The sequence below is a fragment of the Somniosus microcephalus genome, chromosome 9 (genome assembly GCF_052327205.1).
Source record: "Somniosus microcephalus isolate GS21.2 chromosome 9, FLI_Smic_1.0, whole genome shotgun sequence".
NCBI classification, from domain to species: Eukaryota; Metazoa; Chordata; class Chondrichthyes; order Squaliformes; family Somniosidae; genus Somniosus; species Somniosus microcephalus.
In genome coordinates, this window is record NC_140995.1 from 168,072,816 (window position 1) to 168,088,571 (window position 15,756).

At 45.1% G+C, this 15,756-nt stretch overlaps 1 protein-coding gene across 1 annotated transcript in view; it reads left to right on the forward strand.

Annotated features, from left to right (window-relative positions):
- Positions 1–15,448, forward strand: part of tfap2d (transcription factor AP-2 delta (activating enhancer binding protein 2 delta)) — a 117,868-nt gene extending 102,420 nt beyond the window's left edge. Inside the window, exons 6-7 of the mRNA XM_085997490.1 lie at positions 4,729–4,842; positions 9,909–15,448. Of these exons, the coding sequence (XP_085853616.1) occupies positions 4,729–4,842; positions 9,909–10,128 (334 nt within the window). The 3' untranslated portion in view covers positions 10,129–15,448. The remainder of the gene's footprint in view (positions 1–4,728; positions 4,843–9,908) is intronic.
- Positions 15,449–15,756: the final 308 nt, after the last annotated feature.

Below are 15,756 nucleotides of genomic sequence, written 5' to 3' on the forward strand. Positions count from 1 at the left end.
ATTCAATGGCCACTGACCTCCCCCCTCAGCTTCACAGACGAGGTCTAGGCACAGCGGGAAACCGGTGGGTGACCTGTCAAATACAAAAAGCTGGGGAAAAACTATTGATAAGTGGCTGTAAATAAGCCACTAATGATTTTAATTGCCTCCCCCGCTGCTGCCCATCAGGTCTGCTCAGTGTTGGCAGACCTGACATCGGGAAAGTCCAGTGTGTGCATTTTGACAGTGGGTTCCCAACCTGCTGTCAGTCATTTTAAATTTAACAGCTGACCTGCCACCCATCCCGTCCGCTGAGTGCTGGTAATATTCCGGGCTATGTTTTCTTTCCTTTCAAATGTTACCCTTCTCTCCTAATGGTACTGTTGGATAATGGGGTACAGTTCTACAGGCACTGGCTACCTTCCTGCACCTCAGCCAAGTTAAAATTCTTCATGTGGAAGCCTAGGTAATGAGTGCTGGCAGGTTGTTTTACCATGGGAGCCATCAGAGTCGAGCCCTATATGGCCTTCATTCAACATCCACACATGGGCATTTTCTAACCGGGATCACTGGATAGTGATGAGAAATGAAAATAGAGGTTGATTGTTCCCATGCCTAGTCCAGGAGCACTGAGTTCTATCATAGAACCTACATTACTACTCAAATTGAGGTCAACTGGAACAGCGCAGATCATAATTAGAACTATAGAGGGTAATTCTGACTTTAGATGATAGAGCAAAATGGACGATATCAATTCAGTGGAGAAATGTATAATGGGCAGCAGAATCGATGTCGCCCATTTTACACTATCACCCAATATCAAAATTACCCCTGTAATCTTTCTGGTTTGTGTGGTCCAGTTATATAATGGGACAGCTCTTTATCAATTGAGTCATTGGGTAACATAGCCAATGTATTTTTAATGCACAGCACACACCTTCAACATTGTGCTGCAAACATGAAATTATTTTTTATCACTTGACCTGCACAGTAAAAAAAAGCTTCAAAGTTAAATGATTTTTCACACCAAAAGTGGTCACAATCTCCTTTGCAGAGCTGGTTTCCCCCCCTGTTTCCTTTCCTTCCCACCTCCCCTGAAGACATTGCTGAGGATTTTCATCTAACAAATGTCCAATTCATGCTGAAAAATGGGACGGTAGGCAGGCAATTTTTTTTAAAACTCTGAACTCACCACCCGCTGACACCCCAAGGCCCACCTGGCTTGCTCTTTGAGCAGACCTTGAAATAGGCAACCAGCACTCTTGCCTGAAACAGTTGGGAGTCTTACTAAAATATTTATATTGGAGTATTATATTGGAGTACTATGCTGTGTGTAGGACCCTGATGCAATTCTCAGGTACCAATGGGCAAAGCATGCATCCACTGGTACTGGGTGTTCAGCAGCTTAACCAGTGGTGCTTAAATTGACCACTGCAAGCCGCTCCAGAAATGGGCACAAGAAAGTGGTGCCATTGATTTTTGTCAGGCTAGGAGGAGTACGAGTTCACCTCCTCGTCTCTCAAAAAATCTTTCCATCTTCTGCCAGTCACTCACCACATAGTTTGCTGCTCTTCACTCCCGCACCCTACTAAGCACTGGTCCTGCTTCTTTAAAGACTTTCTTCCCACAAGTAATGGTACTACCCAGTTCTTCAGTGCACCATGTGACTGCAGCTATGCAGTCAAACAGCTGAAGTGCCATTAATCATGTTGAAAGGCCACAGAGGTACATTTGAGCAAAAGAAGAACCACATGTGGCTCATGGCCTGCATGTTTGTCACCACTGATCTAGAATCAAAAGAGTTAATGTTGCAAACATCACATGATAACAAATGCAGAAAACAAAAGTAGCCTGCTGGTGTGGCACTTTGCAGACCTGTGCTATAGAATGATAGGATAGGCTTTACAAGAGGGAGTTCCCAAATGATGATTTCCCAATTTTGACCAAACTGACAAGGGAAGATGCTGAACAGAGACAATGGTATTTCCCATAGGGAAAAAGAAAATTGGTTGGCTTGTTTACCCTTCTTCTCTTGCACCTCTGAGCATTCTCTAGTTGTAAAATGATACTGGCCTAATGAGAAGGATGACATTATGCGAGAGAAACAATGTATGATGCTGGAAGCACTCAGCAGGCCAGGCAGCATCCGTGGAGAGAGAAACAGAGGTAACATTTCAGGTCTGGGACCCTTCATCAGAACAGGAAAAGGTTAGAGATGTAACAGATTTGAAACAGGTGCAGAGGCAGGGAAAGGGGGAGGGGAGGGGAGGAAGTGATTGAAGGAATATTCTGTGCTAGGGTAGGAGGCAGGAGCAGATACCTGATCAAACACGAGAAGGGAAACTGAAAGCAATGAAGATGAACAAGGTTGAAGAGGCAAACTGAAATCCTGTCGGAGAGAAGAGCAGAACTTCTTCAAGGTGGGCATTCCTAGAAGATAAGCGGCAGTGAACCAAACACTCGTACAATAGCAAAATACTGCGGATGCTGGAAACCTGAAATAACAACAGAAAATGCTGGAAATACTCAGCAGGCCAGGCAGCATCCGTGGAGAGAGAAACAGAGTTAACGTTTCAGGTCTGGAACCCTTCATCAGAACTGGAAAAGGTTAGAGATGTAACAGGTTTTAAACAGGTGCAGAGGCAGGGAAAGGGGGAGGGGAGGGGAGGAAGGAACTGAAGGAATATTGGCCTAGAAATTCGGTTGGTAGCGCCAGCGATTAGCGCCTAAAGAGCCTGAGAATTGGGGCGTTACCCAATTTTTGGGCGGGCGCAGTGAATATAGCGCCACCTCCCATATTGAGTATCCTTTTAGCACCGGCGCTAACTCTTTGCGCGCGCCCGCGGGCGCAGGCAGATCATGACGTCATTTCAATGTGCAACGCCTTTTTGGCGCCCCGGACCGGATATTCGGTGGCACCCACAACCTTTCCGCCTGGCGCTATTAGTGACAGTTGGATGGAGTGTTCCCAGGCCCTTCTCGGACTCGGGGAGCGCTATTTAAAGGGGACAGCACTAGTATAAAAGCTGCAGCCATTTGGGCTGGCCATTCTGATCGTTGCTGGAGAGAGTTGCTGACCTTCTGTTGGACAGTACTTTTCTCAATGAGCCTTTGGAGGCACTGGCACTGGCAGCTTGAGGGCCCGGCTCCCGAGCTGGTGATGCAGCATCTGAAAGCAGGGAGATGTAAGAGTGGCTTTAGCAAAAGGACAGCTTACAGCAAGGGATGCCAAATTGCGGCAAGGCTATGACATGGGTCCACAGTGAGCAAGCATGCTGGCGGGGGGAACAAATGGAAGGAGACAGTTGTAAAAGGTGAGAACCTTACCATCGCTGTCGACAATGGGGTCAGCAGCTGCAGTGGTTACAGGACCACTCAGACGTCCTCCAAGAATCTGGTGGACTCTCTCCTCGAGATCCGTGAGAGTGACCACTTGTGGAGGTCCTCCACCGGTGCGAAGCTGGTCTTTGCCAATCCTCGCCAGCTTGGACTGCAGGGGAAAGGAGGGGAAGTTATGTTACCTGATGCCCTGAGTGATTATCTCATGCCCCCCATGGTGCAAGAGCCCTTACATGACGCCTTGAGTCAAATGTGCATATGTGTGCCCAGAAAGGGCCATGGGTGCTTGCTGGCAGATGGCCAATGGGGCACAGGCCACCCTGTAGCCATAAAGTCAGCTGCAAATGAAGGGATGCAGAAGTTTGCAGAAACAACACCCACCCTCACGACCCGAGTGAGGTCGTTGAATTTCTTTCTGCATTGGACAGGGCTCCTGGTCACCATGCTGCTGGAGTTGACCCTCTGGCATACATCCCTCCAAGCTCATCGGTAGTCCTTATGATTCGGCCTCCTGCCATTGTCTGGGTAGAGAACATCTCACCGGCACGCCACTGCGGCCACCAATTACTCCAGAGCCTCATTGGTGAAGCGCTCTGCTCTCTGTCTCACCTTCTCCATCTGGTCCATGATTTTAGTGCCAGAGAAGGGCCTGCGCCGATTCTGAGGCCTGCAAGGCGCAGAGTGTGGATGCTGAAGCTGACTGACCCACCCCTTTAAGAGCTGGCCGGCGCCTGGAAGTCTCGTGGTCATCGGTAATTGAGAGCACCTGTGCTGCGCCTGTCCGCTCCGATATTGGGTTGCGCCGGAAGTTTAGCGCCTTAGGAGTCCCGTGTAACGCCTGAATTCGCGCTTCAATCACCTTTAGGGGCGATGCAACCCAATATCGTGCCAGGTGGCGATAAGTTGCGTCTGGCTATAAACTTTGCGCTACGCCAATTCTAACACCCCAAGCGGGGCTATACCCAATTTCTAGGCCATTCTGTGCTAGGGTAGGAAGCAGGAGCTGATACCTGATCAAAAACGAGAAGGGAAACTGAAAGCAATGAAGATGAACAAGATTGAAGAGACAAACGGCAGAATATGTAGGAATGAGAAGTTGGGTTGGAGCATGGTACATGACTGCAACACAATAGAGGGGCTCTGATGATGTCACAAAATGTAGGAATAGAGAGGGTTATATGGTCACGAGGACCCTCTTTGTCTTTTGACTTGTGAAAGAGTCCCAGGCATCAGTTGCTTTATGCACTATTTTGTTTTTACCAATTCAGTCTGGTGAGCTTTGCTGAGGTGTTCAATTCAAGGTCATATCTCACCAAATCCAAGATGCTTAGAATCTACCCAATAGAAAACTGGACATAAGCCACATTATTCCAAATACATTAATGAATGTTGTTGTTTCTTATATTGCAGGCAAATCTGTAAGGAATTTCAGGACCTATTAAGCCAGGACAGATCACCCCTGGGATCCTCGAGACCAACTCCGATTCTAGACCTCGACATTCAGAGACATTTAACACATTTTAGGTATTTATTTCTCTTATCATATTTAAGGCTGAACTGACAATTGAAATTCTTAGTCACCTGATATTGTATCAGAAACAGACAGTTACTCTGCTCTTGATATGAACACTGATTTAAACCATATTTTACCATCTGGTGTTTGAAATACATTACATCCATTACAGTAGTTTTACTGTATTATGAAATCATTGGGAATAAAAGCACACCCTCACCAATGTTGCCTCTAATTTTTTCCCTCTAATGTTCCCTTTAACCTGCGCGACCCATTCAAAATTCCGCACATATACGGTTTTTCTATTTAAAAGCCGGTGAGCCAGTTGGGGCGGGAGTTCCAGTGCGCTGCACGTCCACGCAGCTTAAAGGGAACATTGACCCTCACTCAAGTGGAAGAAGAAGACCTGAGGGGAAAAATTCAGTGGCACCCCCTTTGGGGGGGCTAACATCGCCAGGGCGCTAATTTTAGCACCCTGAAAAAGTTAGCGCCCCTGCACTGTAAATTCAGTAGTAGCATCCAAGCAGGAGGCGGGGCTCTACTGGAAGTGCTCCCCCTCCTTCCTGGGGTGCTATCAGTGAATTTTGCAGTGCTACGTGCAACAGAGCCATGCGCGTCGGCACGTAGTGCCGCGTCATTGCAGGCCTCCCTCCCCTGAATAAAGGGGCGGGGCCTAGCACTGCGTGCACTGGGGCCATGCTGGACCACCGGGGAGCAGGGAGCGGAGTGCCAGGAAAACAGCCCGGCACTCAAAAGGAGTGCCGGGCTGAGCGATCGCGTCGGCACCCCGAAGAAAAAAGGGGAAGGGGGCAGGTGCTGGCAGTCGGACAGTGGCCGCCCAACACCTGCCCTTTATGTAGCGCTGCCGTAGCTGCAAAAACGCCACCCTGACCATTTTGGACATATCGTCCGGCGATAGGTCAGGGGGCACAAGCAGAGCGGTGTGCAAGGCAATGATGTCATCGCCGGCAGCGCAAGGCACTACCGGCTACCGCCGCCGCTAACCTCCCGCTGAATTTCGCGGGAGGCGTTAGCGGCATCTCGCCCAGGCGCTAGGGACTTTGCGCCCCATTAGTGCCCCATGGGGCCGCTAACGAGAGGAGCAAAGCAACCCCATTTTTCCCCCCTGGAGTTTAGTTGCCCGGAAAAAGTCATGAGCATCAGGGAAGCCAAGGTGTCTGCATGTTACTTGTAACCCTTCATTCACCTCAGCTAATATTCAGCAAGCTTCACAACTTCAAGCTACATTTTCAAGACTGTTACCTGCTAATGCCCAGCCTCTCAGTGCCATCCTAACTCTTGCCCTTTTTCTCTTTCCTTTAGTAACTTCTCAGTACCTAGACACTGCAGAAGAACACACCTCCTAGGAGGACAATCCTCCTGAGGTTGCACCATCATACACTCCATCCCTCCCAAGCACCAGCACAAACATTAGCACTCTGTGTGGGTTAGATAATGATCCAGAGGTGTTTCCATGTGGTGAAACATCCAGCCCAAGTGAGCAGCAGCAGATACTGATGGCAGTGACAGTCTAGGAGACAGCTCGCCAGAGGGCAAGGTTGTCTCCCAGCTCTGCTGAGCGGGACAGATGAAGATTATAGGTGCCTAGCAATATGAGGAAAACTACTTGGCTCTCACAAGCAGTTATACTAGATGTTGGAAGGCCTGCCGAGCAGTTTTAGCATTACGGCTGAAAGTATGGAGGAGTCTGCTTACCGCCTATGTGACGTCATCTTGCATGGCATCTCCAGAAACACTACAGCCAGACCCTCACAAAGGGAGTCAGTGTCACCAGTCTTTTCGGCTTTGCTGGAAGCTCAAACCACTGCCATGTAAGCTCTTAGTTCCACCCTGGAGAGATTGGTGGACCAAATAGATATGGGCTTTCAAGGAATCACTCATCTTCTGAAATCCCCTCTCCCACAGATCAGTGGAAGTGATGAGCCCCAGCCCCAAGGGAGTGGTAGTGGCCTCTCTCAGAATGTTTGCATGTCTGATCCTTCGCCACACCCCTCAAGCAATACCCGTCATAGTGCCAGCAAGTCAGCTGGGCCAGACTGCACTGGCAGCTGCCGAGGTGCAGCAGTCTGAAGCCAGATCCTTAGAGGCTCGAGCGCTCAGAAGTCACTGGTCAAGAGCATCTCAAGGGTCTCCATAGGAGAAACAACAAGCTACCCCCAGCATTGCTGAGGCCAGTAGGGGAGTAGCTTGTAGGAGTACCAGAGTTAGTAAATCAAAAAGCACTAGGTGTTGACACTTGGATGAAAAATGAATGTAAGGCAATTATTGTGCTAGGAATTAAATTCATCACCTTATTCACATTTGGCACTTTGGTCTGCAGTGTAGTTTTAGAGCAGCTTCTGAGTCTGCATTGTCAGTAGATCATTGATATAGAAGCTGGCTGAATGATTTCCGTGGCCCGTATTTTCCAATCGGAGGCTTCCTGTGTGCGGAGGCCTCCGATCTGGAAAAAAATCTACGCCCTTACCTGAGGGCTCCAGAGGTCCGGCCATTTTCGCTCCTGGGCCTCTGCTGTATGAAATGCGCAGGGCCCAGGTATCCCAGGGGCGCATGCGGTTTGCAAGCGTCCCTGGGATCACGTGGACCATGGGGAACCAATGAAAGAAGGGAATCTCCCTTCATACTTTTGACAGCTTAGACCTTTCAAAAGTATGAATGGAGATCACTCCAAAAACACATCAAAACATTAAATAAACATTTTTAAAATCACGTTTTTAAAATTAGTTAACATTACATTAAATTAAATATTTTAAACAGAAATTTAATTTTTTGAAGAAAAAAATTGAAGCTTTTTACGGGGCTAAAAATAAACTTACCTTTTTTAGAAGTATTTTAAAATTATAAATGAGTGGAAACATTTTTTTTAACTTTTTTAAACTCTTATGCTGGTAAAAGCAGACCTTATACCTGCTTTTACCAGGCGTAAGATTTTTAAGGCATTTCAGCGGGCGGAGGTTCTGCAGAAAGCGGAACTCTCCCCCCCGCAGAGGCCCTTCTCCAGAGGATTCTTGACAGATCGGAAATGCCGGTTTTCAGCGCATGCGCTTCGCCTGCCTGAAACCAGCACTTGCGAGGTCCTTACAGGTGTGTACACAGCTCGTACACACCAGTAGGGATCAGAAAATACGGGCCAATGTTCTTTAATTCAAGGGAGTGGTGTAGGATGTAACAAGAGCTGTTAATGCAGCGGAGCTTTGGGTAACTTTTCAGGGCAGGAGAATGAGCAAGTCACTGAAATATCTGAGCTATTAATATCCCACACATTTCTTTCTGCATGATGGTGAGGTGGCTCTCCTTCTTCTGCTGCTTCCTCACTTTCCCCTTGGTCTGCCCCAACCAATGGTAACTTCTACTGTTGTGCCTCCTTCAAACGCAGGCCTCCCTGTATGGTGAGGTTGTGCAGGATGCAGCACACCACTATGCTGTGGGAGACACTTTCTGGAGCATTTTGTAGAAAGTCCCTGACATGTTGAGACATCTGAACACCTGCTTCAGCAACCCCATGGTGTGCTCAATAATCATCCTGGTGGTCCCCTGGCTTTTGATTATACCCGTGTTACTCAGGAGTGGCGGGGTTGCAGAGTGATGTCACAAGCCATGTGTATAGGGGCTTGCCCCCAACAACCATTCTACCACGTTCATGGAAGGATTGAATATTGAGGAGATAGTAGAATATCGCAGGATAAATGCGTCATGAGAACTGCCAGACTCCCTGGCACAAACTTGGATGATCCAGTTTCTGCAATTGGAGACTAAAGAACATTAATGGAGTGGTAGCCTTTTCTATTCACAAATGCTGCTGGCTGGTGTTCTCATGTTCTGAAGGCAGCATGTGTGCAGCCTGTGATACTTCGAATGCGAGGCAATCCAACCACTGCTGCAAATCCACAATCCTGTTGACTGATGAAGTATTGGTCATCCCTGGCCAACAGGACACCGGTGAACTGCTTTTTAATGCAGCTGTTCACTGCAGACTGAAAGATGTGGGAGATGTCCCCTGTAGCAGACAGGAAGGAGCCAGTGGCAAAGAAGTTAAGAGCTGCAGCGATTTTTAAAGCAACTGGCAAGGCATGGCCTCCTGGTCCAACAGGCAGCAGTTCCTGTTGCAGGAGGCTGCAGGGATCTACAACAGCCTGTCTAGAGAAGGGAGGTCTCCTGATGCACTGCTCTTCATGTAGATCCAAGAAAGTGACTCCTGGCTCGTACAACCTGTGCTGGGTATGATCTCCTATGAGCAGCTCCCCTTCCCTGTTATCTTCTAATATGCGATGCTGCTGCTGCTCTTCTTCCTCCAACTGTTCGTTCATCATTTAAATAAAAGGACTCGTGATAAGCTTACTGAGGGTAATTAAGGCAGAAAGTCTCACAAAGAAGTGATCTGGAATCTGGAAACTCTCCTGGCAAACAAAACAGCACAACAGCATGATCCACTTATCTGCCAGATCAATCCAGCTAGGTTTAACTGGCAGGTTGGGCTATGGGCAGGACTTCTGCAATTTCATGTTAAAATGGCATTAGGGCCCTAATTGAGTCATGGGACCCCAATTTTCATGTATTCATGAGGCTCCTGCCTGCCCCTGGCGAGCACCTTGGATGACTCAAAGACTGTGCGATTAAGATAGCGGAGGGCGGGAGCACATTGAGAATGCACCAGCAAGCACTCTAACAGAAATTTAACCACCTGCCTTATTCCCGTCTGGCGCAGCAGATTAATATTGGTCTACCTTTGTGGTAAGATGTAGCGCCATATGGCTGATGTCTTGATGCTCCAATGATATGTGTACTGGTGGGACCACAGATCTACCTTCTTCTGGCTCTGAGCCCAGGCAAGGCTTTTTGGCACCAGTGTCATGAATAGGCTTTGTAGCTATTTTTTCAACTGTAACATTAGCTAGAGGAGCTCATCTTTATTTTGTTTGAGAACCTTTTTGATTATAATAGAGCTTCTGCTGAAAAGTGTCTTATTATGATGTAATTTAATAGTAATAATGAATTTGCACTGTGCACGTACACTCGGACACAAATATTAACGCATCCTTTTTTAAATCTGATGTAGCCTGATCACACATGGATTTGGTACCCCTGCTATCTGCGCTGCCCTCAGCAGCTTCCAAACTGTCCTCAGCGAAATGCTCAACTACCTGGATAAGCACACAGTTACTAAAAACGGAAGCTCACCAGAGAATGGCCAGGGCAATGGCAACACAGAAAAAGCATCGCTGCGGAAGAGCTTGGAGTCATCTCAAAAAGATGGCAAAATTGAGAAAACAGAATGAACTCAGTGAATGAACTTTGAAGTCACCAGAGCTTTCTTGCTGCTGAAGTCCACTTTTTAAACAAGGTGTTTTTTTCTCTTGTAGGAAGACTAGAAAGAGGGCACCAAAAGCTTGACATGGGAGTCACTATTTTTACAGTACTGAAACATTTAGTGCACATTTGTGCTGTTTATATAGTGTTTTGTAGTGATACACTTCACAACTTAATCACTGGATTCAAAAGTGCAGTATCCCCTTTCAGATAACAGTCTACATGATATGCCATGAAACCTGCTCAATATTCACCTCATGTAATTTGATTCCACCATCTCAAGATTCTTGGGAATATGGTAGCTCCAGTCTCCACACAACGTCCAGAAATCTTCTGATTTTACGTGTGTGACTTTGATCTGGACCCAGTGCATTTGAGTTCTGACCTAGTTTCAACCAGGGGGGCACGGTGGCATAGTGGTTAGCACTGTTGCCTCACAGCGCCAGGGACCCGGGTTCAAATCTGGCCTCGGGCGACTGTCTGTGTGGAGTTTGCACATTCTCCCTGTGTCTGCGTGGGTTTGCTCCGGTTTCCTCCCACGGTCCAAAGATGTGCAGGTTAGGTTGATTTGGCTATGATAAATTGACCCTTAGTGTTAGGGGATTAAATACATGGGGTTACGGGGATAGGGTGGGATATGTGTCGGTGCAGGCTCGATGGGCCGAAATGGCCTCTATCTGCACTGTGGTGATTCGGTGATTCTGGTGGACTCCCGCCAAGGCTATGGCAGATGTAAGCTGGAGTGGCTGCAGATTTTTGGGGCCCATCATATTCCCACTGGTGTATCATCACAATGATGTAACGTGACAACACAGAGAAACAAAAGCTGCTAAAGTGTTCATTCAAGTTATTTTCCTGACTGAAAGTTTTATAAATAGAAGCTGTCTTGGTGGCCATGTGGTATGATAATTATCTCCACTTGTCAGACAAACTGGAACATTGGTTATAAAATTATTCATCATTTCACATGTGCTCTATGCATTTTTAATTATTTTAATTTTTGGCAAAATTACACTGGATTTCTGTGCATCTTGTAGTATTGTTATATATAGATATATATATATAATATGACAGTAACACCGTTGATATTGATACTGATATTTGAGCGTATGTGGACCTTAGCATTTTTTTCAATTTAAGTGAGAAAAAGCCCATTACCATTTAACACTAAAGTGACTCATCTGATTATTAGGGAAATGCTAGATTTACATTTTCAAAAAATTATAACACACTAAAATTAAGAAAAATTATTAACACTTTATCTTACCTATTAAAAGACAGATACAGACATTACAGAAAAACAGAAAAGGAGGAAAATGCCCAGCTGGACATTCAGCATCTGTGAAAAAGAGAGGTTCATATTTTGGATCTGACCTTTCATCAGAACTCAGGATCGCACCTTAAACATTTACCTATTACCCTCTTTCCCAGTCGTTGAACAGCCTGGTGTGCATTTTTAGAACTTTAGATTTTTTTTCTTTCAGATTCCCAGTACGTGCAGTTCTTTTATATCTATATTATTTCAACTGCCTGGCCAGACTGTATGACCTACACACTTGCAAGAAATGCCTAGATAACTTGGTGCACAATTTTATGATTATAATTTAAATTTGGAATTGCCCCCTTAAGTTTTCAACTGTTCAGAATTCAAATGCACTCGCAAAGATAATTTAAAGTGGTGCAATTTACCTATTCCAGTGTTAGTTTGGAGTCAAATCTTTTAAGCTCGCTCAAACTGCTTTTCCCTCCTTGTCCTCCTTGGCCTCTCTGCAATGTTTGGTAAAGTTGAGCACACCATTCTCCTCCATTATCTCTCCTCTATGGGATTCACTTTGTGTGGTTCCACCCCTACCTGTCTAAACACAGCCTCCAGTAATGGCTTTTCTTCCTGCTCCCATAATGTCCCACTGGAGTTCCTCCATTGATCTATCCTTGCCCCCCTGCTCAACCTGATCTATATGCTGGCCGTCATGATATCATCCACAGGCACAACTCAGCTTCCATACATATGTTAACAACACCCACATTTACCTCTCCATCACTTCCTTTGGGGCTTCAATGAACGCTGTGTTGTCATATCGCCTGTCTGACTTCAGGTCATGGATGAATCAAAATTTCCTCCATATGAACATTACGGGGTTAGGGGGAGGTGAAGTCAATGCCATCATTTTCATCCCATGACATATATCTCTATCCTCATCCATGGCCACCTGCTCAAGCTGAACCAGACCATACAAATATTTGGTGTCCTGTTTGACCTAATATTGAGCTTCTCACCCCACATCATATCCCTCACTTACTTCTACCTCCGTAATATCACCTGACTCCATCCCTACCGCAACCTCTCCACCTTTAAAACCTTTATCCACACTTTTTTCAAATCTAGACTTGATTTCTCCAATGTTCCCCATCCTGGCCTCCTGTCTTCCACCGTCCATAAACTTCAACTTCTCCAAAACTCAGCTGCTCGTATCCTGTCCCACACTAAATCCTGCTCACCCATCACACCCATCTCCACTGATCAACATTATTTTCCTGTTTAAAATCCCTGTCCTTATCTTCAAATCCCTCCATAAGCTCACCTCATCGTTTCTCTGCAGCTTTCTCCAGCCTTACATCCCCTTTGGCCATCTGACTTTGGGCTTTTGCGTATCCCCCCTCCATTCATTGGTGGCACAGCCTTCTTTCTGGAACCCTACTTTCTGGAATTTCCTGGCTAAATTTCTTCCCCTCCCCAATTATTTATCCACCCTAAAGTCCTTCCAAGAACCTATCTTTTCAGCCAAGCATAAAGCAACTTGGAATATTGTCTACTTTAGAGGTACTGTATAAATGCAAGTTGTTGTTTGAATCAATCTGGTGCAATCAGTCTAACTCAGATCTCACCATTTCTACAGCAAGTTTCATTAATTCATTAATTCATTCATTCAGCCATTCATTCATTCATTCATTCAGCAAGTGTTTGGATATTAAGTTTGGATAGTAAGAACTAGTAAGTTCTATTACTAGTTATATGTTATTTTCCAACCACTCTTATTTAAATGGTGACAATAGTCACCCAAAAACAAATCTGTAGAAATTTAAATTACAGCCATTCAGCCATGGACTTTTCTACCCTGTGGTCACAGCTAAAAAACGTAGGCTTATCACTTTTGAATATGCAAGTCATACACATTAGGGTCAGTGATGCTGGGCCTGATGGGCTGCCTCTTGGCAACTGAGTGACAGACTGACCTTGAGAGAGGGAGGAGAAAAAGATAATAAATAACTTGAAATAATGTGTCTTTCTTCACTGTACCCTTACTGGCTTGTGTGTGGCACAGCCCTATCGCCAGAATCCTGCATTTTCCTGCTTACTCATTCACTCCTTTCTGGAAAAGGCAGTTCTGGAGGTGAGAACCAGTAAGGGGAATATGAGGGAGGGTGAAGGAGTGAAGAGCTGGCCTTTGGTTCCTACTGCAGAAGTAGACCCCATCAGTATCAGTGCTCCTATAATATCGGCAATTATCTGCTTCGTACCATTAAAACATACTTTATTAATGCATGACTGCATATATACAATGAAAGGGATCCTGCCACTTTAAAATTCTCATAATAATGTACTATGTTATTTACGCTGAGCTGAAACACTGTTCTGTTGCATGCTGTGTCAGCACTACATTTTAACAGAGGGAATATACAGCTATTTTTAAACCCTTTTAGGCTACTCATCAATATTTATTTTATTTTACTTTACTTCATTTTGTTTTATTTCAAAGGCTTGAGGGGCTGAATGGCCAACTCCTATTTAGACCTAGAAAAATGGGTATTATCACTTTGACCTTTGTGGACTGAAGGACCTTTAAGAAACAATTCTGAATAACAAATGTTTTCTGCCCACTTATACTACTTTGTAACTCCTGACTAATGAGATATTTTCCTTTGAATATCTTGTCACCTGGAAGTGAGTTGTGAGCATCACCAGTGTCTTGTACCAATTATTTATTCATACATTCCAATGGCTCTTTAAACTAAATAACCCAGTAAAACTGTGATGTGCAAAACTGATTTAACTCGCTAACTGGGAATGATTAGCCCTATCATCATCCAAGCTTGTAAGCTTGATAATGCCCGATGGTGCCCACTGTATTGTATTTATATAATCATTCTCCTAGCCACCATTTATTCTTGCATATCCTTACTCTTATGTTTAAGTTATATCAAAACATGAAGCTTTCACAACAAAGAGCATTAAACAGTTGCCCCAGGTAGGACAGTCGGAGAATCCAAAGACTGATTTACATGCCAGAGTAGTCTGGTACTCTGATCCTCCAGCGTTAGGTGAAACACCTTTGTCTTTGCCCAACAAGGGCAGAGAAGTGACGCTTCTAATCTCACCCTGCCACTAAGTTAGCCTTCTTTTAGCTAACCATGCAACTGAGTTGGTGATAGTCATGAAGACAGCCGCAGCCTAGACTGCCTCTCCCTCCCATGTGAAGGCACAGGCTAATTGAACTAAAGAAAATGGAGATGATTTAAGGAAAAATGTAAATAAAAGATTTCAGAACAGAGAAACATAGAAACATAGAAGATTGGAGCAGGAGTAGACCATTCGGCCCCTCAAGCCTGCTCCGCCATTTAATGAGATCATGGCTGATCATCAAAATTCAGTACCCTGTCCCTGCTTTCTCCTCATATCCCTTGATCCCTTTAGCCTTAAGAAATATATCTAACTCCTTCTTGAATACATTTAATGAATTGGCCTCAACTGCCTTTTGTGGTAGAGAATTCCACAGGTTCACCACTCTCTGGGTGAAGAAATTCCTCCTCATCTCTGTCCTAAATGGCTTACCCCTTATCCTTAGACTGTGACCCCTGGTTCTGGACTCCCCGACCATCGGGAACATCCTTTCTGCATCTAGTCTGTCTAGTCCTGTTAGAATTTTATAAGTTTCAATGAGATCCCCTCTCATTCTTATAACTGATATATAAAATTGAGAATAAAATTGTAACTTTTTATGTGGTATCAGATGATACTGCAGTCGTTAATGGGTTAATAAACAACCAGAACACAGAGGGTTAAACAATGGCTTGTGATATGATGAGTTGCCTATGAGATTTGGTGAATGCACAGGTGGTAATCAGGGTTTTTGGCAGACTGAAAGCTCGGTTTTCTTATTGTAAATTGAAGAAATGTAGCAGCTTGCGCCGTGCTGGCTGCGTTTTTTCTACTGTTGCATTCTATATAATATGTACTGTACATGACCTGTTGTATTTGTAATCTAATATATGTGTGCACTTGGTCACAAATAAAAAACAAAAGTTCTAAATGTTGTCCAAAAAAGTGGTTAAAATTCATTTACAAACAGAGTAAGAGTTCATCTGGTAACTTTTCAATGACAGCACTAAAAACTTGCATTTATAGAGCAGCTTTAACATAGAGAAAGGCACTTCACAGAAAGGTAATGAGACAAAAATCGACACAAGCCAATGCAGGAGATATAGGCATAGAAATTAGAATGTGTTTGGGGTAGAAATTAGATTGGGTACAAAGCATACCAGTTTGGCAGCGGAATGGCCTGCGTCCTACCTGTGCAGGAGTTGGTTCCATTGCTAAA